The 26,895-nt window shown below is 44.3% G+C and overlaps 1 protein-coding gene across 16 annotated transcripts in view; it reads left to right on the top strand.

Annotated features, from left to right (window-relative positions):
* The window catches only part of ITPR1 (inositol 1,4,5-trisphosphate receptor type 1), a 174,398-nt gene extending 147,809 nt beyond the window's left edge, over nucleotides 1–26,589 (top strand). For 15 of the 16 annotated variants that reach the window (XM_065074564.1, XM_065074557.1, XM_065074555.1 and 12 more), the window contains 8 exons: nucleotides 1,274–1,438; nucleotides 3,095–3,290; nucleotides 4,636–4,737; nucleotides 6,412–6,551; nucleotides 7,661–7,826; nucleotides 8,554–8,714; nucleotides 20,097–20,258; nucleotides 25,191–26,589. In XM_065074564.1, coding sequence (XP_064930636.1) covers nucleotides 1,274–1,438; nucleotides 3,095–3,290; nucleotides 4,636–4,737; nucleotides 6,412–6,551; nucleotides 7,661–7,826; nucleotides 8,554–8,714; nucleotides 20,097–20,258; nucleotides 25,191–25,277 — 1,179 coding nt within the window. In that variant the 3' untranslated portion in view covers nucleotides 25,278–26,589. Of the gene's footprint in view, nucleotides 1–1,273; nucleotides 1,439–3,094; nucleotides 3,291–4,635; nucleotides 4,738–6,411; nucleotides 6,552–7,660; nucleotides 7,827–8,553; nucleotides 8,715–12,856; nucleotides 12,921–20,096; nucleotides 20,259–25,190 lie in introns of those variants that run through there. The other variant, XM_065074562.1, reaches the window with a different exon arrangement.
* Nucleotides 26,590–26,895: the final 306 nt, after the last annotated feature.

Here is a 26,895-nt window from a genome sequence, read left to right as displayed (position 1 = left end):
TTGAGTGGGCTTTTTTTAAGTTTTCTTGTGCCTTATGTAAGAGTTTCTTACCTGCTCATGAAGATGTCAGGCAAAAATAGCCTGGGACATTGTGGGGGAACTGGTGGGAGGAGTATTTCCCGCTTTGGACTGTTTCTAGCAGAATTGCTTTGCTGCTGTTCATTTAATCCTGATTCCCCAGGCTGGAGACCTCTAAGGTTTCGCTGAGTTTTGCCACAGTCTAGAAGCAGCTCCCACCCCAGCCAGAAATGTAAAGAAGTCTCAGTGACCCTAAAGTACACGGTTATTTGCTCAAACCGGTCTCCGGTGACTAAGCTACAGTATTTTGGGGGTTGTGTAAGATTCACTAAACACTGCATTTCCCAACTGTCTGTCTGCAGTCCACCTGCCAGCCAGGAGCTGACACTAAGCAGTTTTGCTACAGTAATGTGTGGACTGAGCGTGTAAGCTGAGCCTCCAGAGAACTTCAACACTCAGACCCGGATACTTGTGGTGTCTTGTGGCAAGGAAGCCAAAAGTGTTTTTCTCTGACCGAGTCAGCAGGAGCTGTGCAAAGATGCGTCTTCTCAAAGTCTTTGCCTTTATTACCAAGAGCTTTCAAGTGCAATCATTTAATAGCACTCCTTGTCTTCAGAACACATCACTGAGTGCTGTGTACTGCAAAATCAGAGTTGTGTTGTGAGGGTGATGGTTTTTGTATTGGTAATTGTAGCATTTAGCAAGTTCCAGGTAAGTTGAAGGCAGCTTTCCTTTAGTGCTGATGTCTGGTGCTACGCAGGAGCATTACTGGGTGTGTGATCCGAGAGTGAATTGATGAAGGAATCTGGAGCACTTGCTTATTAGCAAGGAATAGGGGACGTTTCAGAAATGGGAGGGTTGCCTGCAGTAAGTGCTGTGCATAGAACAGGCTTTTTCGTTGTTAATGTTTTGGGGGTTTTTTGTTTTGTTTTATTTTTTAGGAACACCTGGGAGTGTGTTTACTTTCTTCTTTAAATCTCAGTCTAGATGTCCTTTAACAACAAGGAGGAGACAGGAGTCAGTGCACACATTTATTAGAAGGGGAGATTTAATTTTGGCTCACTGTCTGAGTTGTGCAGAAATCACAACGGAAAGCAAGTTGTGAGTGGTGTGTAAAACGCTGTCATGTATCAGACAATTCAGCACAGTTGTTGATTTCATCATGGAACTGACTTATCTCCAGCTTTGAAAAATTGTCTTTTTTTTTTTTCCTGAAAGCCACATTGTAACTAATGTATGGTTAATCTTTCCTTAGGTTTGTAATAAAATAATTTTTCTGATGAGTTTTGTGGGTAACTGTGGAACGTTCACTAGAGGATACAAGGCGATGATCATGGACGTAGAGTTTCTTTATCACCTGCTGTACCTTCTGATTTGTGCTCTGGGGCTCTTCGTACATGAATTCTTTTATAGTTTGTTGGTAGGTATTCCCTTTGTCCTGACAATGCTTTTCTGTCTACATGTTTGTAAAGTCCCATTTCGGGTACATCTAGATTTGTCACACGCTACTTGCTTTCTGTTTTGCTACTGGGAAGCTGTTGCACAGACACTCATTTGAGAGCTGCATGCTGGAGATTTGGCATGAGAGAAGTCGGGGGGGAGGCTGCAGGACTCCTGCCACATCTCTTCTTCCTAATCTGTATGGACAAGAAGAGATGATTTTTTTGTTCCTCTCAAGTATATTATACAAGACATGTTTAAAGTTAAATTCAGTAAAAATTGCTCATTACAGTAAATGTGTATGCAGTTGCAATGAAGGTTTTGAGCATTTCTCTCTGCATTACTCCTCAACTTCTAAGGTACAGCTTTTCTAGGTTAGATGTGTTGTTTGTGACCCTGCTCTGACTTCCGAGATAATAAAGCAATTTAAAATATCATGACTCCAAGTAATATCAATACCTAGTGAAGGTTTAAACCTTCTTAAGGTCATATAAGCTCTTACATGAGGAAAAAAGAAAAAAATCATTGAAAAAACTAGCCATAGAGATGATAGCTGAATTGTAGGTGCTTTTGGAGTTCCCATGCTGTAAGGAAGAGGCACACAGTCTTTAAGATGGTTTACTCTGGTATTGTCAAATAACCATAATATAGCATCCATGCTTTTTGAGCAGTTGGTGAACTCTAGAACTCCTTAGCTGCAGCGAGACTCCAGACCTCACACGACTGACACGGACACCTGGCATATGTGTTTTTTCTGTTTGGGGTGGAATTCATCTTGCACAATACAATACTTCTAAGAATAAGCACCGGAGGAATATACCTAGTGTTGGTGGAGCAAATGTGTCACTTTTAAAGCAAACCTTAAATCCCATTCAGGACCCACTATTTTTGTCCCTTTGTTTGATGCTTGCTACATCCTCTGCTAACTGAATTGGTTATTTTCTCTATTCATGTAGATCCAGTTTATCAAATACCTGTTCTCTGATTGTCAACCAGCATAGCCAGCAACCTGCCGGGGCTATGGTGGTGAATTGTCACAGAGCCAGAGGAGTGAAAAATGAAGGAAACATTTGTAAAGAAATTGAAACAAATAATTTGGGCAAAAATATTGCTTATTTACTTGTACACTCACTAAACTAATACATAAAGGAAATAGCTAGTTGCACTTGGAAACAAGCACTTTCAAGATTGTGATGGGGCAGATAATAATATAAAAAGGGTACAACAGTATGTTAGCAGCTTTAAATATAAAGTCCACGCAGTATATCCAGCACTTAAACAACGTACCTGCCCTCACACCAGACGGGGGCTTCTTCCCAAACTGCTGCTCAGGACTGGAGACCGTGAGGTGCAGATGAAGAGGTACAGCCACCTCCATTCCTCATGTTCCCAAGTGCCTGGCACCAGACTGGTACAGTGGGGGTGAGGGACCCCACCTCCCTCACCTCCTACTAAATTTTTTTTTTGCTTATATGTTAAATTTCAGCTAACTATAAAAAGGAAACAAAAATTGCTCGTTAAAAGATCAGATTGGAGTTGTTAACATGCGGCCAACATTGTTAACGTTATGCCAACATGTAGTGGTATTGGTGGTGCACGTGAGAAACAGCCTTTGCTTTTCTTTGCTGTCCCCTAGCTCTTTGACCTGGTGTACCGAGAAGAGACCTTGCTGAACGTTATCAAGAGCGTCACTCGCAACGGGCGTTCCATCATCCTGACAGCTGTTCTCGCTCTCATCTTGGTCTACCTCTTCTCCATAGTGGGGTACCTCTTCTTCAAAGATGACTTCATTCTGGAAGTAGACAAGCTTCCTAATGAAACATTACTGCCAGGTTGGTATTGGCGGCTTCTTTTGATGGTTTGTGCTGAAGAAAGTAAAGGATTTGTGTTCTGTGGGGTGTGCTGAGTGTCATCCACCTTTTGCAAGACATACTGGTTACCTCACCAGGTTGACAGTTCCTTTCTTACGAAGGGCACTATATAAATAGAGAAAAAAAAAAATAAAAGTAAAACCAATCAAACTGATTGGGGCAAACAGACTCCCCAGTATTTTTAGAAAACATTGCAATCTGCTGCAGCAGAAAGAGGGATGCGGAGGAGAAACCCCTGGAGATAGCACTTAGGCTCTTCTGCACATGGCTGGTATTTCTCCTCTCACTGTTTGCTGTAACACTGGAGATTATCTAATTCGGCTACACCTACTCCCGCAGTGTCATTACAAGCAGACTTTAGGTAGGCCGTTGTGGCCTGCGCTGGGAGGATTCACTTCTGCCTCGGTTCGCCAGATCTTGAATGCTTGTATTGGCTTTTAATGGTGGGGTTTAGTTTCAGTATAACAAATTTAATATTTTAGCTGAAATAACAGACTGAATATAAATGAAGAGCATCAAAGAGATGCTTCTGTGAAGCAGAGGTTTATTTCTCTAGTTCTGGTTTGCTTGTAGTTTTTATAGACTCTGTTAACTTCCCTCAGATACTTGGTACAGTTTAGTTCCATAGCAGGCTTCTCTTTGCTGACCTTAGGTTGCTTATTGTAAGTTAAAATTTGAGGGGGTTTTTGCCACCCTCCAGCATCAAGCAACTTACTCAGTGGGTGGGAAGCACAAAAATTGAATTTGTTAGAGGAGACATTTGGGTTTTGCCTTGGTTTTTCCCTCTGACACTTGAGATATTCAGACAAGTATTATTTGACATTCCCACTTTTTTTTTAATTTTACTGCCAACCCTGTGAGAGACCCAAACCTCACTGACCCTGTTATATTTCACGTTTCTGTGCAGCTGGAGAAGTGCCAGAGATGTATTACTGTGTGGCAATAGGTTTGTTTTGATATTTGAAAGGCAAGTTTTCAAGGCACCTTGAAAATTCACTGAGCACTAGAACACAGTGTTTTTGGAGAAGTTTCAATTAGTCTCTCAACTTTGGAGCCAATATGAAATAGATGCACAACTTTGGCCTTTAATTCATTTAAATAAGAATCTTACATTTGTATTTAAAATCATTGACTATGTAAATCAATGTACTGTGCTCTCCTGAACTCCAGGATAATATACTATTCTAAATCTGCTTAGTTGTTGCACACTGAATATGATGGGGTACCCTAATATACCTGCAAAGTAATCTTGCAAAACGTACAAAATGTTAAACTGTCCATTTGATTCATCACCTTCTGGTTTTAGATCGCACAGAACCAGGTGAGACCATGACCAGAGAGTTTCTCTATTCCGATGTATGCAAAGCAGGTAGCAGTGAAAACTGTTCTTCAGTCATTCCTTCAGACCGTAAGTATCTGCTCTTGAATTCAGAACTCACACCTTGAACTTCCACACTTTTTCTAGTTAGGCACCTTAAATTTTAAAAAAAGTAATAATTTTTTTTTAAAGTACTGTGTAATAAATTTAGAAGCAAAGCTGTCTTGAGAAAGGATTGCTTTAGGCCAACAACATAAATGACATTTGTTACATGAGGTGATTAAACTAGAGAAACTTAAAATTAAACCATACTTTGATAAAACAGTTGTATTCTTTAATTTTTTATCTTATCAATTTGAGAAGGAAGTGAGGCAGTTTACCTCTTTGCAAAGTTTATTATTTTAAAACATTAGGCTATTAAATGTGATCTCAAGGGTAATATACTGTGAAATATAGACCAGAACATCGTTTATTGTTGGCAATATTCTATCTAGCTAACTAAGGAAACTGTTTTTAATATCATGGCAGGAAGTACTCAATGGATTAAGTAGACAGGGTAGGTTTGGGGGTTTTTGAGATCAAAGACGTGCGTGTGAGATATTACTTGTAGCATAATTGCCAGCCTCAGATTTGGTATTGAAATATTTCAGTTTTATTTTCTAGAAAATATAATTTACTTCTCAGAGATTTATGATGCTGCCTGTGAGAGCCAGAGAGAACATCACTGTTTCTCTTAGAAGTGGAGCTCTGACATGGTCAAATGTTTCAAAGGTCAATAATGGCCACGAGCCCATGCTGGCGAGAGGAGCTGCCTCTGTTTTGCTCAAGCATCCTCTTTGATAAGCTCAGATTCAACATTGATACGAGAATAGCTGCTTTATTCAGCTCCAGGAGCAATGTGCTGCTTTGGCTTTAAACACTCAGGCTGTGGAAAGGAAAACACCAGAGATGTTTTTATATCACAAATTATCAACTTGATATCAGGGTCTTCTGTGCTTCTGTGGCCAGGGATATTAATGATGCCCAAATCTTTGGGCATTTCTGTCATCTTGGGTTTTGGATATTTCTGGCTTGTACAGGCATTTGGGCCTTTCTAAGGTTATCTGTGGGAAGGTGGGATCTGCTTATGAGCATTTTTATGATGAAATGGAAGTCATGAGACTTTTAATGGGTACGGGGAGAATATATGAGATTAGGTAATTAATTCTAGCAGTTCTGCAATTCAAACAGTGAAGTTGGAGGCTTCAGCCAAATGAAGAAAGGGTCAAAAAAAAGTGTATTACTTTTTTAGTAAAATGCTGTTTCCATAAGCAGTGATATTTTAGCCATTTGAAAAATACAAGTCGAAATTGCCATTTTGAGTGCAGCCCAAAGGCTGTGCAATCTGTTAGGCACCAAGGGAGAGTGTCAGAGGCAACACTTTGTCCTCTGAGCTGTCAAAAAGCTATGATTCTGTATAAACAGGCAGCTGGTGATCTGAGCTGTGCATGCTAACAGAAATGGAAAGAGAGATTTAGTCGAAGACAGCAGTTCAGGCACAAAAGAAGACTCTGGTGGTGGGGAGAGGTGGGCAGGCTGGAGCCGCAGCACAGACCCGCTCCCAGCGTCGTCTCTTCGCAAGAGCTGAGGAGGTTTGCAATGCTGGCTGGAAATCAGGCAGGTTTTGCAAAGGGGAGAGAGAGCATGACCAGCAGAGAATGGAGATAATTATTTAAAACTGCTCTTTTTGCCTTCTAAACGTGTCTTTGCTTGCTGTGTTAATAGAACTGATTGCTGAAGAAATGGAGGAAGAGAATAAAGAGCATACGTGCGAGACGTTACTGATGTGCATTGTTACTGTACTGAGTCATGGGCTCAGGAGTGGGGGTGGAGTAGGTGATGTGCTCAGGAAACCATCCAAAGAGGTAAATTATCACTGAATGGGGGTGGAAGAGTGATAACCATGTAGGGCTCGGGATCTAGTTCTGCTGGGGAAAGTGTATATATACTCCCTTTAAACAGATGTAGAATACATTGCAACTGGAAGAGACCACACTTTGTCTCTGTGAAATATAGTTCAATCTCTGTAGGACCAGATTAAACAGCTGCCAGGTCAAAGAAGCTCTTACTCATCCTTTTGGGGGGCATTTTTAGCTCAAGGGCTGTCCAGAACAGGTTCAAAAAAACCCAGAAATGGTGTAGCTAACAGTTGAATTTGGGAGTTGAGGATCTGAAGAGGTAAGATAGGTACAAGCTAGTGAAAGAGGAATGTGAGGGAGCAGAATGAAGAAGCACTGGTAGCTGATACCGTGCTAGTGGCATGAGTTTCCTCTTGAGAGAGCATCTCTAGCGAACGGCAAGATGTGGAAAACAGGGAGTGGATGAGAGGGCAGGGACCAAGATGGGTTGGAGCTGGGACTGTGGGAAGGAGAGATGTTGTTTGGAGCCAACATCAGAGAGCAAGGATCAGTCAAAGCAGCAGGAATCTTTCATAATACCCAAAGCCGCACGTGTAACTGTTTGTGCCCATGTGAGTTTCAGGCTGTCCCCGCTCTGGTCATTCCCCAAAACCACGTGAAGGGCCAAAGGAACAGTCTTGGTCAGAGCGAATACTTTTCTGTATCATCTGCAATTTCAAAGTGTTTTCTAATATTTAGCCTTATTTTCAACTTAGAGTGGTTTAAAAGTTACATAATTCTTTAATAAAGGTTTGGCACTCAACTGGCAGAAAGATTCTTAAAGTCGTGGTTAGGTTAGTGAAATGGGCACTAGTAAGTCCAACTTAGTGTCCTGTTTCATTTAAAAGAACATACATGGTTCTTACCATAAATGAAATGAATACTATTAAATTCCAGGAAAAGACTTTATAGTCAACACTGATGCTATGTTGATATGTAAGCAGATTAATATGGAAATGGCGACTCTAAAGGGAGGGATTGTGGGGCAACGTACTTGTGCTGAACTGAGGAAGGCACGGTAAGGGTTAGATGTGCATGTATTTGTGCTATTAATAATTAAAATATGTATCTTGCAGGAACCTCTCTTTGCTGCTAGAGTGATATATGATCTGTTATTCTTCTTCATGGTCATCATTATTGTCCTTAACCTGATTTTTGGTGTGATCATTGACACTTTTGCTGATTTAAGGAGTGAAAAACAGAAGAAAGAAGAAATTTTAAAAACTACTTGCTTTATTTGTGGTAAGTACAGAAACACACTTAAGAATAAAGGGTTACTCTATCAAAGTCAGAGGTAGCTGCAAACCAGCAGGAAACAGGAGTCTCGAGTTACTAGCTGTTCCTACCTTGCACTTCTCAGCTGGCTGATATTCTTGGGTACCACGTGCATGGGAGCTTGGCAGCAGGAAGAGATGGGGAATGTATGCTCATTATACTGTTTTCCTCAAATCCTTGGTTTGTTTCTCCTGTGCTTCAAAGAATAATCTCCTATTGGAATGAGGGAGATTTTTATAAACAGTTGTATTTTCCAGGGGTGCAGAGTGCTGAGTACTTTCTGTGTAAGTTTTTCCCATCAGTAGAGTGAGAATTAAGCTGCTGAGCCTTTGAGGCTGGTACAGTTAAATGAGATAGTCGTGCAGAAGTAACCTTTGGAAGTTTGCTGCATTTGGTATAATTTTGCCTAAAAATAGGAGATGAGGTTATGAAATCCAACAAACTGATAGCATTTTTTTACCGAAAGTTTTCTGTTATGTATGATAAGTGTGAACAGTACTTGTTACGTCATCTTTCCGTTTCACAATACACTATGGCTATTTGTTAGAGAGTTTATCCCTGTTACTGTTCATTGAACGATCACTGTGGCTCTTAAGAAGTGCAACAGACTGTAGAAACAAGTTTTGTTCTTAGAGCTTGTTTTCGTAATACCAGTTCATGCGTACTAAGGGTTATGTATGTGTCACTCTTGTAGGTTTGGAAAGAGATAAGTTCGATAACAAGACAGTCACATTTGAGGAGCACATTAAAGAAGAGCACAATATGTGGCATTATTTGTGCTTTATTGTATTGGTAAAAGTTAAAGATTCAACAGAATATACAGGACCAGAAAGTTATGTGGCAGAAATGATCAAGGTGAGTTGGTACTTTTGCTTTTTTCTAGATTAGACCAATCTCCTGGCGTATTTGGTAAACATAGTACTCTGTGTTTTATTTATTTTGTAAGCAAAAACTTAGAGTAAAACTTTTTCTGCAATAATAGGCTTAATCCAATGCTTTTCCTTTTAGAAGCATCTTCGAAAGATAGTATACTTAGGATGCACTTGGCAAGTGAGCTGGCTAAAAGACGTGGCCTCGGTGGCAGCACGTGGCTGCCGATGGCCGGGCAGGCAGGGGCACTCGTGGGAGCCGCGATGTGCTGCAGCACCACGCTCACACCATGATTTGTGTCTGGTACCTGCAGCTTCCCAGCCTCCGAAACACTCCCCTGTGTCTGCCGAAGGAGGTGGCAGCGAGCGGTGACAGCCAGGTAGTCGCCCTGCTTTTTGACCAGCTGAACAGAAGCTGTTGTGGTTTGAAAACTCATGTTTAAGGGAGAATATTTTCAGCTGACGGAACTGTCTGAAGAAAAGCAAGTTATAACTGCCCCCAGTATAGATATCTTAAACTGACTTGTAGGATTTACTGTCATATGATTTTAGCTTAGTATTGTAAAAAACTAAAATTAATATCTACTCAATTGTAAGGTCTTTTAATGAGAGAATTAAAAGCCTCATCTCTGCCAAGCCGCAGGTTTAGAGCTCCTGAAATTAGATCCTAAACCCCAGTTACTAATTTGTGCATCTACTGACTGTTTAGCGAAAACTGTTTCTGATTTATAACATTTCCAGTAGGTATTTCTTTATTTGCCTTCAGACAAATAGAATACGTTTCTTATTTCAGCTCTTTTGCTGCAGAGGTACAACATACCTTTAAGTGGGCAATTTGTCATGGCCCGGTCAGCATGTAAATCCCACCAAGATCTCGTAGAGGTTAAACATGTTACTTTGGGGTCACTAAAGTGTATGTCCTAGTTCTGGATTTCTGCCTCCGTAATGAGGGCTTAAAGAAATCTTGTGAGCAGTCACCTGATAGAGGATTAGCACAGCGAGATAACCAAGCACATCACTGCTGCTTTCTGGTCCGACTGATTATATTGCTGCCTTTATTTATCCCACTGCAGCAAGCGTTACCTCAGGGGGAAGCATTGTATTCTTTAAAATGTTTCTGCTTGTAGAAGACAATTTGTGTTAAAACCAGTTTTTGAGAAAAGTTTCAATTAACAAACAATTTATTAATAAATTTAACAGTTCAAATTAGAGAATCAAAAACCAGTCACTGAATATGTTTGCAATAAATACAAAAACTGGAGAACTTGTACCAGAATTCCCATTCATGGAAGTGTCAGCAAAGGGTAATTACTATGTGTTGAATGGGAGTATAGATAAATTATGCATGGGCCAAGTGTCTCATGCAGATGCAATTTTATATAACTATGTGCTCTAGGTAGAGGTTTGGAGTATATCTTTTAGCTGGTGGTTTTTTGCATTTCATGAGCCAGTTTTAAATGAGAACTAGCAGCAGGGTCTCACGGCAATGCTGTTGGAAGCGTAGTGTAACCATACGAGCCGTGGAAGGGGAAGTGAATTTGCTTTGCACATCAGTGGTCTGCCACAACCCAGCACCGACGTGACCGGGGCTGCTCGGCTGCTGCCGCCCCGACCCTGCGGTTCTCAGCAGCATTTTGCAGTCGACATATTCCTCAGGACTGATCTGGCAAAGCTCACTCCGAAGCAATTTCTTTTCATCATCCTTTAAAAACATTATATTCTGCCTTAGAAAATCTGAGTGTAAAACACAATGAATATATTTCTCTACCAGACTGGTTTAGAGACTTCTCTAAGAGTCAGAAATCCTTTTTTTTGCCTAAGGTGTATGTAGGGGTAGCTTAGGCATGGTTTAACTTTTACTCAAGCCTTCTGTCTTGCTCCCATTAATTTAGGACAGGCAACAAGAAAGCCCTAAATATGTCAGTGGGTCCAAAGACTGAAATTCACTGGTTGGAGGTGATGGTTTATTTTTTATTTGTACAGAGGGTGAATGGGAACCTGTGGCTGCTTAATGTCTGCAGCTACTAGATTCCCCTGGAAAGCCCACTCATGTCATGGTTAGGTCTAAAAGGGTTTTTTCCCCCACATTTTCAGACTGAAGGTGGCACTCTAACATCTTCGATAATGACATGGATGGGGCATGTCTTGTCCATGGGCTCTTACGTGGTACCATTGTTCAACTGCAATTTATACCCATTTTAAGCAGTTGAGGGTAGGAAGCATAATGTGCTCCAAGTCATACTGTGATTACAGAATACACCTCAAATATGCTTCACCTTTGCTCTTAAGTCCCAAAAGAATATCTTTAGAAAAGTCTTGGATTTCTGTCTTTTTGCAATAGTAACTAAAAAAAAAAGCCTCTGCCATTTAGTGTTTGTGGGTTGTTCCAACACCACAGAATATTAAAAAAAAAAATGAAAAACCAACCACAAACCCACGAACTGGGCACACTAAAATTATATTCACCATCAGCTTGTGAGATGCAACCAGTGCTGCTCATACAGTGCTTTAAAGATATTTTAAGCACTGGGGTTATCAAAAGAATGCTGGACCATCTAAATTATGCAGGTTAGTGAATATTCAGAAGCTTTAAGAGTGATCTTGAATTTTGATTTCTTGTCTAAAAATAACGTGTGTGGAAAGGCAGTTTTGAGGCTATCCACTGTACAGGAGATGGCAAGAGCTGAATCTTGCCCATAGAATTCGTCTTGTAGCCTGCAGGAATCTGACTCAGCACAAAAAGAAATTGCAGCCTTGAAAATTAATGATTAACTACAATTCTTTAGTGAATTTTATATTTTTTCACGGATAAAAGCTCAGTAAGTTAAAATGCAGTGTATAAGAAGAAGTCAGCAGTTAAGCTTGGAAACACAGTTTAGGTTTAGAAGTATTTGGAACAGTGTAAGCCTGATGAAAACAAATATTAAAAAAACAAGAAAAAAAATGCAACAAAACAGTGATCTCACAAAGTAAAATCTGATCTACTGTGTTTTAGTACTGACTTGTAACTATACATTCCATCATGTTTTTCTGGTACAAATATGTGTCTGTTGGTGCTTGAGATCTCAGATTGCTGATGTCCCTGCTCACGGCAGGGGGGTTGGACTAGATGACCTCTGAAGGTCCCTTCCCACCCAAACTATTCAGTGATTCAGTGATTCTGTGATTGTTTTTGTCCAAGTTCCCCGTCTTTGCGGAGCCCCGTGCGTGTGCGTGCTGCTGCGTGGGAAGCTGGGCTGCAGTGCTCTTGTAGCTACAAGTCAGGGCTTTAGACAGGAGCCCTGGAATTCATCGCCAGCTTTTCCCCCTGTAAACAGGGATAATACTCGCTTTCATCAGTAAGGTGAGCATGTGCCTGCTGCGATATATGATGTGAAACTTGGACTATCTTAAGAATCTTAGCTGGGAATTGCCAGAGCAATGCAAGGGGAAAATGGGATCGCTAGTTGTGTTTGATGTAGGAGCTGAGCCTGTGTACACACCCGAGCTGCTGCGGTGAATCATCCCCTCCTGAAGTCCCCAGCAGCACTGGTGAGGCTGATAACCTCATGGATTTCAGGAGATGGCAAACAGGAGCTTGGCATGAAGCAGCTCGCTTTCGAAATGCGTTCTTGAGCCACCTGCTAATATCTATTTAAGAGCACAGACAGTCCTGGAGGATGTGAGAAAGCATCTAGTGGTAATAGAGATGGTGTTTAACTCTTGGTGGTTACAAAGCCCTCCTGATGACCTAGCTTCTGTTCATCTGGCTAAATCAGTGCAGATGTTCACTTCAGATAGTGAGGCTTCAAAACAGATCAATGTCTTTTGAAAAGTGTTTATCTGGGAAGCATGCTAATGGGGCTGCAGAGCTGGTAGTCCAGTGTCTCCCGTGTTTCCTGGGAACAGAGGCGTCGGGTTCAGCTGCTTTGTGGCTTTGTAGTCACCAGGGAAGATCAGGTGATGTCTGAATAATAGCAAATGTGTAGGAGGTGGGGGGATGCACTTATCGTGTTGGCCAGACATCGACATCCCCACCCAAATGACTAATGTGAACCCGGTGCAACTCCCTGCAGATTAGTTCATTTAAATGTCTTATCTACCCATCCTGTCTTGAGAATTTCTTAAGTTTTCTGCATTTGCTTGCAGTTACATCAGCAGCCTCGCTAGCAGCAGCCCCAGCAGTACAGCTGTCGCTTGAATCTTGGCACAGGTCTGCTACAAACGGCTGTTTGAAGGCATTTATAATATGTAAAAATTTGTTATGCTCAAGCTTGAAACGTAGAAAACCACGTATACACTTTGGTTTTCTTTGCATTCATAAGCTGTTGTGCATGCAGCTGCAGTGTGCTGTCACTTGCATGGACGAGTATTTGCATGCACAACTCTTGCATACCCTAACATGGGGATTTGCATATCCACCTTCACATCAGCGTTTGATCAGTGTGGTAAGAGCTGCATGGCTGTGAGTGCTTTCATGCACACAGACGCACATGTTAAAAAAATAAAGGCTTGTTTGGAGAAGTTTTTAGCACAAAGCTTCCTAACTAGCTCTTGCGGTTTCCAAAGATTTTTAATCTAGTGTTACATGTCATTAACCTTCATTGCAAAAGTGAGGTGGAGAGGTGTAAGGGATTGCCCAGGCTCACGTGTCCAGATCAAGAGCACCGAGTCCTGAATGTTCAATTGGATTGTGTTGTTATTTGAAAATGAACCGTTTATAAATAGGAGTGATGGTGAAGATATCCTTAAAGGAATTTGGAATGGAAATGAAGGCTAAAGATTTCCTTTTGTGCCCTAATTAACATCTTCCTACAAAACCAGAGATTTAAATATATTATTGGGCTTTTTTTCTTTTTGAGCGATGTGCTATACCATAATTAGAAATTATTTCTGATTACTGTATTACTGAGTGTCCAGTGCAGCCTGTAACTTCTGCCCATATACAGCCTCCTAGTAAGCGAAGGCAAGGGTTCATCAGCATCGGGCTTTTAAAATTGCATTCTTCCAGAAATGTTAGGTTGGACTCAAAACCTCTCCTAAGGAGTTAAACAGCCAGCAACGATAGTCGCTGTGCTCTGAAACTCAGCAGGAGCGTGTGATTCACAGCCTGCACAGGGCTCACGTGATGATGGCTGTGAAGGCCATTACTGTGTCCCCAGGCTCACACCGAATATAAATCCAGTTGGAGATGGCCAAGATGGGACTTGAACTGCAGCACCTCCAGGAATAACAAGTGGCAGGCCATGATGCTTCAAACCTGAAGCATTTCAAAAGGGACTTAATGATTCCAGCATCGGTGTAAGACATGTATACAGCAGAAATTATAGGTTGAGAAAGTAATTAGGATCTTAGTTACGTTTGTATATAATTTGTGCCTGGAAATCCTGTACTTTGGGGCAAAATTGAATAGGAAAGATTTGTTATATCAATACTTATCAAACCAGTTGCAGATGCAGAAGAGAGCAGCCCATCAAAAGCAACTTGCCTGCAGCTGCTCAGTTATAGTTGAGGAAACTGGGGTTTCAGGGCTCCTAGTTGCAATGATGCTGAGTGCAAGCTGGGAGAGAAGGATTGAGGAGATCAGCACCTGAACTGGAGCTGGTGGTGCTTAATTGGATGGTATTTTCCCGACAAGCTGCATCTTGAGATACCTTACCAGAGTTAGCCAATATAATTACAGAGTTAAACAATAAATAATAGCAGAGGCATAGAGGAGCCAAGAGATGTGTTTGGCAGAAGGCCTTTGGCTGCTGGAAACACTGTGTCATAGGCACGGTCTGGAGCTTTGCTTTTAGATAGCGAAGCAGCTTGTTCCATCCTTGAAGTCGGCATTAAGGTACAAACCAGAAGCTGCACGGGGAGAAATGGTTGGTCAACCTCATCTTCCCCACGCGGCATTAGTGTGCTCTTCCGCCCGGAGATGTGTGAGCTGGCGTGCCCTGCAGCGTGCTGCAGAAAACACCTTCTCTTGCCAGCATTAACCTTATGTGGCTGAGCTCTTGGTTTTCTCTGATAAACCACCTGGGCAGCAGTTTGTGCTGGGAATATCGGGTTAGGAGCCCAAATGACAAGTCAAGGGTTTCACTTTGAGCATGTGCAGAAAAAAGGGCCTGGGCAGATGAAAATAGAAGCAAAGGCTTCAGCACAATTCTGTGTAATGGTTTGTTTGCATAACATGTTGGGATACGGGTGGATCCCGAAGCAGCTTGCAGGGTGGGTGCTGTGTCTGTGCTGCTGGGACACTCTCCTGGGAGGGAGAAGGTTTCCAACTGGAAACTATTAAGAGTGGCATGCTGGGGAAAATAAACCGCTCAGTGTGCAATGCTGACCGGGCTGAAAAAAAAGCCCCGTGGGGCTGTGTGTGCCGAGGAGGTGGCCCAGGGCTGGGGCGAGGTGTCCGTTCCGAGTCATCGCTGCCGCCGCCTCCGGCCTGCAGTGCCGGGAGCCGGTGACCCCGTGCCACAGGGAGCTCCCAGACGCGTTGTGCAGGAGTAGGTGGGTGACTGCAGCCATCGCCACCAGCAGCTGTTTGTTCAGCCTTTGCATGCCTAATTGTTTTGTCCCTGCCCAACTGATCGTGGTGTAACACGTCCTACTTAAAATGTAGATGCAAACAGCCAGAAATAGGTTGCTGCGGAGAGGTGGCACTGTCCTTTCTGCGGGAGTAAGGAGATATTGCCTTCAGGGATTCCCACCAAGGCTGCCCGTCTCGGTCACATCAAGCTGGGTGATGCTTGGTGGGTAACTTCACCACTGGTAAACAAAACATGGGGCTCAAGTGAGTCAGCTGCAGCAGAGCTGTCACTGAGACATACGTGGGATCATTTCATACAGGGATGTGGTCATTTTCCACCTTTGGACATGGTATCTGCCTTCCAGGTTCCCTGCTCTGCACCAGGGCAAAACCATTTAGGTATTTAATCTATGGAAACAGCAAAAAGAGATTTGTTTTTTGTGTGTGTGTGTGTGTGTGTGTGTGTGTGTATCATTAGCCTGATATCGTCAGCCTCCTGTTTAAAGACGAGGGGGATATGTGAGGGTTTGAAAATACTCTTGCTGTGGAGAGCGGACGCTGCCAAGTGCTGTTCTTTGTAGGGAGGGGAGAAGTGCAGCGTGGTGTGGAAGAAGTGATGGTGAGCCCTTTGCAAAAGAGAGAGAACCTGGTGTAGGGCTTTTTCCAGGAAGCACAAGAAAGAACCAAGAGGAGTTTCATCCTGCCACAAACAAACAAAAAATTTCAAAGTACTTTACAAAGCTGTTTATTAGCTGTCTGGGTATGATTTTTAACAACACGTGACAGAAACTGAAATCTGCGGCTGCCACCTACCCCCGCTAAATGACGGCTGCTGGGCAGCCTTCTCATGGCAAGCTGTAGGGATTTACTCTGATGAGCCTTGAATTAGCCCTTCAGCACCCATAAATACTAGGGTCAGCAGTAGCTGAATAAATGGAGGCCCAGAAGAGGAACGGCGACTTCCACAGGGTGGCTGGCGGTGCCGGAGGCGAGGACGTGCCCCAGTCCGTGCCGTTAGTGGCCGCCTCCTGCCCGAGGAGCGGAGCTAATGCATCTCTTGGCACCGCTTGCATTGAGGTTGCCTCAAACTTTTCTTAGAATAAACTCTTCGGCAGAAGCAGGGAGGAGCGGACACTTCTCAGAATGAATTGCATGTGCATCACGCAGCGCCGCTTCCTCTTTTTTCAAATTTCCAATCGTGGACGGTCAGCATCGCCCCCATGTCTGAGATTTAATGATATTTGCTTTACAAGAGGGACTTTTCCAACTTTACCTAGAAAAGAGCTAACCCGAAACCCAGCACTTGCGGTTAGCCAGCTTCCGTCAGTGGCTTTAGTCAGTTCGTCTGTTGAGGCAGAGGAAGCTGCGACTGTGACGGGAAGAGGGAGCTGACTGCACACCAGGATCCTGGTGCCTCCGCTTGCAGGAGGACCACAGCAGACGGTGCATAACAGCATTGGTATGCGAGGTGCCAGCAGCCGGGAGGACGCGTGGCGGGACGAGGGACAGGCGGGGAAAGCAACCAAGGGGGAGCCTTTCCCTTCACAGCTCACTTAGTACCTCTAAAACACCACCAAACCCCCAGTGAAAGATGTAAGGCTGTATCTTTAAAGGCACCCTGGTGTTCAGTTAAAGTTCAGCAGAAACTAGATCATCAAGATATAAATCTTTTATTCAGCCTTGAATAGCAGCGCTCTGCAGAGGCAGCGCTGCGGGCAGGCACGGGGCCGGGAGCCGGGCTGGCTGCCGCACACCGACCCAGCGGGCTTGTCAGCGACTGACCTTTCTGGATTCCTGCTCATTTCCCCTTTCACCGGCTCTGCTTGAGGCATCCTTATTTATTTATTTAAAAGAGGACTCCCCCACCCTCTCGGCACAGCCAGGCACAGGCGCTGGGGCAGGACGCTGCGTCCCAGCAGGCTGGTCCCGTCCAGGCTCTAGAGCTTCTCCCTGCGGTGCTGGTGCAGGTTGTAGGAACAGGCTGCAGGTTTCCCACGCAAAGCCAGAGCAAAGGGGTTGTGAAACAGTGTGTGCAGAGTGGGAGGAGGAGGAAGAGGTGTGTGTGTCCCTGTTTGCTGGCAGCTTCCCTGCTGCCCTCTCTGGACAGTCCCAGAAGCCACCATGGGTCAGCAAGCACTGGTGCCCATTTTACCTGCACCAGTGAAGTTTTATCTGCACATCTGTCCCCACCATTTCTCACTTCAGGGTGTTTGCTGACGCAGTTTGTGTGGACATCACCTTATCTCTTGCTGGGTGGCAACTGGACACTTGCAGGTGAACTTTGGATTTGAGTCATGCCGTGAAACCTGAACAGGAGTGCAGGTTAGGTCCAGCCCCGTGACAGGGGCAATGTGGTGTGTAGGTCCTTCTCTAAGCCTGCTTCCAGGTGCCCCTGTTAACTCTTTTGTGGATGGCTCAGGACTCAGGAGGGGTATTGCCAGTTCCAGGCTCAAAAGGGAGTCCTGTCCTCATGGCTCAGGAGCTGTGAGCCTTGTCTCCTTTCCTTTAGCCTTCTCCTTTCTCAGCTTGTAGAGTTCACATGCAGCATTTTTGGTTTTAATCTTTCACCACTGCCATGAGAACCAGAGAGGGACTTTGTTGTTTTTTTTCAAGTGAAAGCCCAGATTTCCCATACGCAAGTGACTTCAAGAGCTGGGGCTTTCAGAAAACCAGTGAATATGAAACTTCTGATGAGGCTGCAGAAGCTGGCAGTGCTGGTGCTTGCTGGTTTGATTTCACCATCCCAGACTGCCCATCACCTTCTGTGCCCGTAATGATTAAGTCGCAACCTCTGCAGCAGCCACAGCATTTGCTTATATTGCAGGATGACATTAGAAAAGATTTGGGGTATTTGTTTAAAAAATGCAGGCAGGGAAAGGTTGACGCTTTCAGGTCCTGCTCCCCTTGTTCCCTTGTCTGTCGCAAGGATGGGGTGAGAGTGCTCTGGGGATGGGCTTGGAAAGCTCACCTCTCTGGGAGCAAGTAAAGTAACCGTATCTGTACAGCAAGTAAGGAGTGGGTGGGCTTTGCTGTTGCATCTGCCTAGAAACCTCAGGACGTGGACCTCAGAGTCCAGGGGAACCTGCAAATATAAATTGCATTTTAGTCTAATCTGCCTTGTCCTTGAAAACCCCTCACCTGGAGGACAGCGGGGAGAACAGCAGTTCTTTTAATTTGTTTTCCCTGGGTAGGGAGAGGAAATACTTTGGGGGAGTGGTGCTGGACCCAAGCACCAGTGATGAGCCTGCCCTCTCTTCCCTAATGAGCGTTATACTACAGCTGGAGAACACAGTGAAATGTTGCCTGTTACTACTATTAAATCTTAATTGTGGGACTGTCGTTCCCTGAAGTCCAAAATATTTTCTCACTTGTCTTGATAAAGGCATATTTTTTGGTACATAAATTTTTTTTCTTTTATTAGCAGAAACCATCTGCCCTGTAAACAGAGATCAGGAGAAAAAAGGCTTCCTGGCAGTTTTGCATCATGTGGGAATCCTGTGGTGCGCTGCATGGGAAAGGGCCTGCTCTCTGCCTTTTAATCTCGGCAATAGTAAACTCCAAGCAGATCAGAAGCAACTAATTTAAGATGATGAATCTTGGCATCGCATCTGAATTGCAGAAAGGACGTGACTGTAAATCTCTGTAGAGGTGCACAACCCTGATTTAAGCAGGATGGATACTCCTGGGAGCCTGGAGAGGGAGCAGGTTTGAGTTAGAGATTTAGGCAGGGAATAGCAGAAAGCCCAAGACAGTTTGCAGTACCATAAAAATAAGCCACAGGTTTGAGAGCGAGCCCAGCAAAAAGCCTGGCCTGCGGAGTGGGCTGAACTTTGGTCAGTGTTCATCAGAGATGTTGACTGATCTTTGGTTTGGGATACTGTTAACCAGGAGGCTATTACCATTTCTTCAGGTTTGTTTAAAACATTACCACTTGTTGCAGTGTCACCTATGAGAGGGCACACATCCTTATCTCATCCGGCGTTAGTTTAACTTCCATTTCAGAGAGTATCTCCAGCGTGGGAGGAGAACCAGACTAGATAGGAAACGAGTGTTGAAATTTAAGGTGTCAAGATGTGGTATGCACCCCTCCTCCTCTTTTGTGGCTTTCTATTCCGTTCCTGCTTTTATTTTTAACGTCACTGACGTGTACGTGAGTGTTTTTGTGAGCCTCTATGTATATATTAATAAAATCAAGCACGTGTCCACTGAAGTTCCTGACTGTAACTTAAACATGGAATATTAGAGAATTTGTATGCCTGAACAAAAATTTTATTATAAGCAATTCATCATAACTTAATCTGTCCCATGTTTTAGCCTGAACCAGTCAGTCAGAATATGATTTTCTTTTAGTTTTTCGTTAAAAAGGAAGTATTTCAACTATGAAAGTATTTCCAGGTAGAACATGGGTTTGTTCTTGGGAAAGCACAGCCAAGCTTTGCTTGACCAAAAAAGCAAGCCCACTTTATCAGCAGAAAATCTCCAACGAACACAAATCAAAAGACTATGAGATGGCAGATTTCTAGCAGTGGAAAATGCTTGCCCAGACATGAAATCTGGGCAGGTTTATTGTCCAGTGCTCATGTATTACACTGAAGTACATCTGAAGAAGAAATGGCTGGGGAGAGTGAGTTGCTGGAAAGGAAAAGCCAACCATAAGCAGCCTTAATTTTTAGTAGTTACGTCTCAAGTGCCTCATTGCCTCCAGCGGGCAATTTTGCAAACTTTCCAGTAAGATGCAAATGAAAATAACTACAGAGTTTGTGTATCTGAGGAATGTCCCTGCATGGCATTTAAGGACTGTCTGCAATCAGTCACTTGGGTGCATGTTTTCATTTGGCAAACACTAATTGTGAACTCGCGTGTGATTCTCAGGAGAGAAACCTGGACTGGTTCCCCCGGATGCGGGCCATGTCGCTTGTGAGCAGCGACTCGGAAGGAGAGCAGAATGAGCTGAGGAACTTGCAGGAGAAGTTGGAGTCCACCATGAAACTTGTGACCAACCTCTCTGGGCAGCTGTCAGAGCTGAAAGATCAGGTAAGGGAGAGCTGGCTGCGAATGTGCAGCCACACACTGGTACGGGCAGGACAAAGGTCCTGCAAGCCTGTTGTACAAAGTGGAGTTTTACAGCTTCGTGGCTTCTGCAAACCCTGGGAAGAAATTTTCTAAATAACTGGTATTTAGGAAAGAAGTAAACGAACAAAATGTCCTTCTGAAACCCAGTGCCCCAGCCGCTGTGCCTGGCAGTGATAACTGGACCAGTGTAGTCCACAGTGGCCACCTCCAGAAAGGGAAAACTTGCATTTAAAAAAAACTAAAAAATCAAAGTTAACTTAAATCAGTCACTGCTGGTGCAGGCAGCCTGTATGTATTTGTTGTTGTTGTTACAGGTTTTAACCCTAGGACCATAGCATGACCCCGTAAGCCAGAGGGTGTGATGTAGATAGAAGTGCTGTGTTGCTGTGTGGACCTCAAAACCCACTGAGAAACTGGAGAAATAACTGAGTGGTTAGCGTGTGCTGGTCTCCTCCGTGCTATCGCTGAGCTACTAATGCAGACACGATTTGGCTACTGTCACACTTCACGCTGCAGCACAGACAGACATACCCACGACATATTTTGCACTGCAGCAGGTATTGTTACATGAATGCTGCATACACCTCTGTGCATTTTTTCAGTGCAGCAGTTCTTTCTGCAGCAAGAGTTCAAGGATTTGCGTTAACTTTTGGCTTGGCTGGGGCTCAAGGGGGTCGTAGGGATTGTTCCCACCCCAAATCCGGCAATGGCTTTGTGAAAGCCACGGGGGCAGCAGGGTTTTATTTCATGTTGTCCATATGGATTACAGCCTAACTGTAAAAGGGAAAATGCTGTTGCGTGCCCCGGTTGGAGCTGTTTGTGGCGACAAAGTGACTCACCGCTTATCTTTATGGATTAACAACCTGAGCCAGATGGTTCAATTAGTTAAGTTTATATAGATATTGGCACTGGATAAAATTAATTGCTGACTTGCACATGATGGTATCCAGGGGCAGTCAGTGGAATTGGCCACAGCAGAAATGGCCAACGGATTTGGTTCATTAACTTTTGAGATGCGATCTGCCGACTGTAGCACAGTGGGCACAGCTCTCTCCAGCGCTGGTCGGGTTCCTGCTGTCCCTCTCTGCTCGGGGCTGGCCTGGTTTCTCTGTGTGCCAGTCATCTTCACAGAGACATGGGTCTCTGGGAACCAGTACTGACGGAGATCCTGGCTCCCTGCCTTCCGATCACACTGCATTGCTGATAGAGCTGTGCCCTTTCATCCAACACCCCACGGAGCACAAGGAAGGGATTAACATGCAGGACTGGGAGCAGAGAACCTCGCTCCTCTTCCTTGTAATTAGTTTTCAGACACTGTGCCACAGACCCCTGCGCTCTGGTTGGTTTTGAGGACAGAGGATAGAGGCAGTTGCTCTTTTGTCTCTGCTTTAATACTTGGCCGGCAGTGGTTTTGCTAGTTTGCCTGGAAACAATTATCTTGAAGCATGTGTCTTACGTCTTGTTGAAGGGTCTGTCTCAGAGTGGTCTGCAGCCACTGGGAGTCTTTCCATCGGCCGCAGCCAGCTCTGGATCAGGGTGCATTTATTTCTGAAGCTTGCAGCTCTTGGCTGACCAAGCGCTAAAAACCTTTCTTGCTCTTTGTGAAAATAAGAACGAAGGATTTAGCTTTTAGAGAGCTATTTGACTGTAAAAGCAAAAGAGGAAACCAGCTTCATTAATGTTGTGATAGCTTTTAGGAATTCCCCTAAGTACCGTTATTGAGAGTGCTGCTTAAGTTGCACGATGCTCCAATTATGTGACAAAACCAGTATATCCCTCCTCCTGATCAGGAACTGTCTCCAGGAAAAGGAACTAAGTCAGTGAACTTCTATTTGTGTTTATTTTCTAGTAACCAAATAAAGGGAAATCTTCTCATTTATTTGCTTTTCAAGCTCTTTAGGTTTCTGGAGACTGTAATGGTTGCAAACTTAAATCTAGCATCCCTTCTTTCACAAAGAAGAAAACCAAAAGCCATTAAAATCTTGATCACTTTATTTCCATGCAAAAAGATTACAACATAATTGTCTGCAACAGCAGGGGGGGGATTAGATGTAGTCATCCAGAACCCCTTTCTGCTGCTGTCCTCAGATGTGAAGAATCTCTAAGAGACATCAGTTTCTCGCTCAGGACGGTCCCCTCGCACCAGCCGGGACCCCAGACCATCACCACCACAACCATGGCTGGATGCTGGAGCTGCTGCTCGGGTTGGCTCCATCCGAGCGGGCAGACCTGGTGTGTCCTGGTCCCTGCACGGCCCCTGTCCTGCTCCTGGAGGTAACTCCAAATCACACGTAACCTTTGGAACAGGGCAGTGAGTGTCTGTGCAGACATGTAAGATTATCAACGGGGCCAGCTTGACTCAGATGAACTTCAGGTTCCTCCGTTTAGTTTTTCAATCTTGTCAGCATGACTCCCATAGCTGACAGCTCCCCTGCAATACATTTTGTGTAGTTTTTATTGCCTTTTAGGCCCAGGCGTACAGTTGCTGCAGCTGTAAAGAATTTGCAAGAGATCCACTCTCTGGATAAATGTGACAGAGATTAACATTGCTCCATCTTGCAGCCCTGTGCTCTTTGGACAAGTATTACACATCCTGCGGGATTCATTGTGTTCAGCATCAACATTGCAATTGCATCTTTCTCTGTGCTTTACTTTCAGGTGCTTTATTCTTCCCTTTTAAAAAAAGTCACATCTACATACACCTGCATCAGGCTGCACCATCCCTTTTTCTATACAGCATGAAAAATATCTATTACAGTCCCTTTTATTTGTTCTCTTTTCTTTCCACTTTTATTTCATGTGTCCTCTGGATCGGTTTCTTGGCTGTGTGAAGTCATGGCTCTTCGTTTGCTCAGTGAAGCTAATTCATTTAAAACAAATTCCTCATTGCCTCTCTGCATTTCCAACTTGTGGGCTATCTTAGAAATACTGAAAAAACAACAACAACAACAAATCCCAGCTGGTTCAGCAAGGGAGTAGCTTTTGTGTGTGGGATCAGATGGAAGACTCCTCTCCTCTTGCTCCCATTTGCCTGTGAAGTGTTACAAGCCTTTTGTGAAAATAAGTTTCCAAAAGGGTGGACCAGGAGGTGTGACCTGTCCTTGGGAGGCTGTGGTCATCTTCCTGGAAAGGTAAAATAACAGTTCTGCCTCCCTTGGGTCACGCGATGAGCAAGGCAACTGGCTGCAGTCGAGTTTAATTATGGTTTCATGAGGAATTACCGTATTTCAGTCCATTCCCCGGTGGTTAATGAGAGTAATTACACACAGCTAGCCTGAGTGAAAGCAGTACTGTGCACTTTGCTGTACGGGCCATTTGACATGGAGGAGCCTTTTGGAGGTTGCCCAGACCTGCCTGTTTTGACCAGTTCCCCTCCCCACAGTGACCTCCAGACCACAGGCTGGCACCAGCCGCTGCCTCAGCACAGGGTACCCTGCGCCAGAGACTTCATCACCAAAACCACAGCTTTTAGACAAATATATCCAGGTGAATGTTACAAATGAATGAAATGTGTGAATATGCTATCTCCCTTCTCCTGGAGTTATGTCCAAAATCAATTATATTGGCTGACATTTGTGATTAAATACCTGAAACAAATTAAATGGTTGCGGATGGAGATGTTACCGGAAAAGCATTGCAGGAAACTCGGCGAATTCTCATACAGGAAAATAGTCTAAAATGTATTTTATGCTTGAATGAAAGATTGCTTTTCTGGGTGAAATGGGCCTTTGGACAGGTTCTCCTGCGTGCAGGCGTGGTGCCAGTGTCACCGGTGGGGCCCTGCAAAGCCCCGGTGAACCGGCAATCCCCGGCACACTGGTGCCCGTCACCACAGCCGCGCTCGCTCAGCCCAGGGGAAGGAGCAGAAGTGGGATGTGACTGTGGCTGCTCATGCCCGCATTGTCAGTGCCACCACGGGTCACATGCAGTGGCACGGTCGTGTATTGGCACGTTGCTTTGAGGGCACGGGGGCCCTCGGCAGAGCCCGGGTGGCGTCGGCTCCCATCGTCTTGTGGCCCGGGGACAAGGCGCTGTCCTGGCGTCCTCGGCGCAGCTGCTGCGAGTCGTCCCACGTGTCGGCTCTTCCCAAGCTGAGATGTGGTTGCAGATGGAGGCGTGGGGAGCCCTGCAGTGATCCAGCTGTTGGCTGCTGCAGACTCTGCTCATGCCAGAGTTGTTCCTTATGTGGTGTGTTGGCTTGTGCACGTTGTCAGAAATCTCCTGAATTGGGGGGAAAAAAGAGTGAAGAAGTAGATAGTGACAGTTTTTTCAACATCAGCAATAAAAATTGTTGATCCATTTTCAGGGCAAGATTGCGCTAAGCAGAAGAAATGTTATTTTATCTGAGGGGAAGTAGCTCTGGCTGTCTGGCAGTGAGGTGGTTAACCTCCCATCCCTGCCTTGCATCTCAGCTTTTGGCAGATACAGAGGGATGTTGGCTCGCTCCTGATGAGAGCAGGACCGCTCGAGTCTATTCCAGCACAGACAAGGGTATTCCCAGTCTGACTTGAAGGCTCACCCCTTCTTTCCACCCTCTGCGTCTCATCTGCCTTGTATGCTGGACCGGTTACAAAGAATTTCTAACGGGGGAGGTTTCTGTGAGCTGCTCTCTGCACTAATTCACACTGGCCACCCAGCTCTCCTGACCTCTTTTCTTGCAAAACGGTAGTCAGCTGCACGAGCAAGCTCATGGACATCCCTGGTGGGTGCGCAAGACGGGGCTGTAGTTGCCTCTTTCATCTATTAGCGCTTGGCACAGCGGACGGAGGAGCGTTATTTGTAGAAAGTGGGTTTCAGAGTAAACGCTAACCACAAAAGGCAGCGCCAGGTCCTTCGGCGAGCTGACGCACAGGAAGCCTCTAGGCCTAATGAGCAAACTTTTTAATTTTCCAGATGACGGAGCAGAGGAAGCAAAAACAGCGCATCGGTCTCCTAGGACACCCTCCGCCTGTGAATGTGAACCCGCAGCAACCGGCATAAGTCAGAAGGGTCCCTTACCCCTCTCGCAACAGCACGAGTAACGCGAACCCCGAGTTCAGATCCGACCACTGAGGCTGCTTCTGTGTACGTGCGGTTCATTTTGTACATAACCTGGTTTTATACTGTATGTATATGACTGCTACTATATAAAGTTTTGGGCATACGTATTGTAATTAGAACCGTTGGCACGAGACGGAGGTTAAACTTTGTGCCAAAACTATCAAAATTGCCTTTTTCTTGGAAGGACTAAAGAGAGCACCTGAATTGCACTTGAAAAGAATATTTGACTATGTGACATGTATTTTGTATTTAAAAAAAATAGAATAGTTAGTATTTATGTTTTTATACAATTGTGCAATATGAATTATGCAATCACGATATATTTGTAACTCCTGAATGTCCTAAAGGGAGTGCACATCTTTGAATCTGGTGTGTTAGTACAATGTAATAAATGGTATAAAATTACAGATGTAAAGGAGGCTGCTGCAAAATTGTGTTACTGGTGATTTTTCATACCCTTGGACATTTTTGTACCATGTCTGTAAATATCTTGCAATGCCATATCTGTTGCCTCTTCCTCCCAGGGATAACACTGGGAATCTGTTAAATTAGTATAAATTAAAGCAAAACATTACTTTGAAGCTTCCAAATGAGGAAAGCAGGAGGTATTTTTCAAGTGACTTCTTCAATGTACTGAGGCTAGAAGAACTCAGATACCAGGTTTTTTAAATGCTAAGATTTCTTAAAGGGAACTTTTTATGCAAAATGAAGTTTGGGATGAGGATGCACTACTGGTGAGTCGGTGCAGTCTCCTGCGGGCATTTTGTGCCACGACAACTACAACCTATCACGAGGCTGTCCAGGCTTGGAATTCTCAGTGTGTAGGATCCTTTCCTTTTATTTTTTCATTAGAGACGTACGTGCCTGCGAAAGCTTTAGCAAACAGGCACTGCACCAACTGAAACATGACCTATCCCATTAGGACTGTAGCTCAGCACTGACATGTGTAATGCTTGAGAGAGCCACTGGTGTGAGGCTGGTCTGTCCCACCCCTTCCTCTCCTTCTCCATTCACTTTCTTTGGCTTCTGATTCTAGAGAGTATGAAAGGAAACTTGGTTTTGTTGGTTTTTTGTTTTTTCCTCCAATCCATTGCATAGTTTTATACATGGACCTCATTTTCCAAAAGCTAACTTCTCTGCAATACTGTCTACAAAAAAAAAAAAAAAAAAAAGAGGAAAAAAAGCTACAGAGCTATGAAAATTTGTAAATGCATAAATATAGGTATTTAAATAAATGATGCAAAATACTCTATGGTCAGAGGCTGCTGGTGGTTTGTTTCCCCTCCAAGGTGGTGCGTGGTCGTGTTGCCCACGCGCCCTGGAACGTCAAGTCGCGGGAGCTCCGCAGGTAAGAACGGTGCTTTTCCTGGCTCGGGGAGCAGCGGGGGCAGAGGTTGGTCTTTGATATGAGTGAGCCCCTGCTCCAGCAGCGAGAGGCACCGGTGCCACAGGAACCTTGCCTGTGATTGCTCCCATTTTGGATCCTTCAGACTCCTACCACTGGTATTTTGGGCTTGGGATCCTCAGATTGGAGTGTGAGAGTTAAAAAAAACCCACT

Source organism: Columba livia, chromosome 10 (assembly GCF_036013475.1).
Source record: "Columba livia isolate bColLiv1 breed racing homer chromosome 10, bColLiv1.pat.W.v2, whole genome shotgun sequence".
Taxonomy (NCBI): Eukaryota; Metazoa; Chordata; class Aves; order Columbiformes; family Columbidae; genus Columba; species Columba livia.
This window is presented reverse-complemented; position numbering and strand designations above follow the sequence as displayed.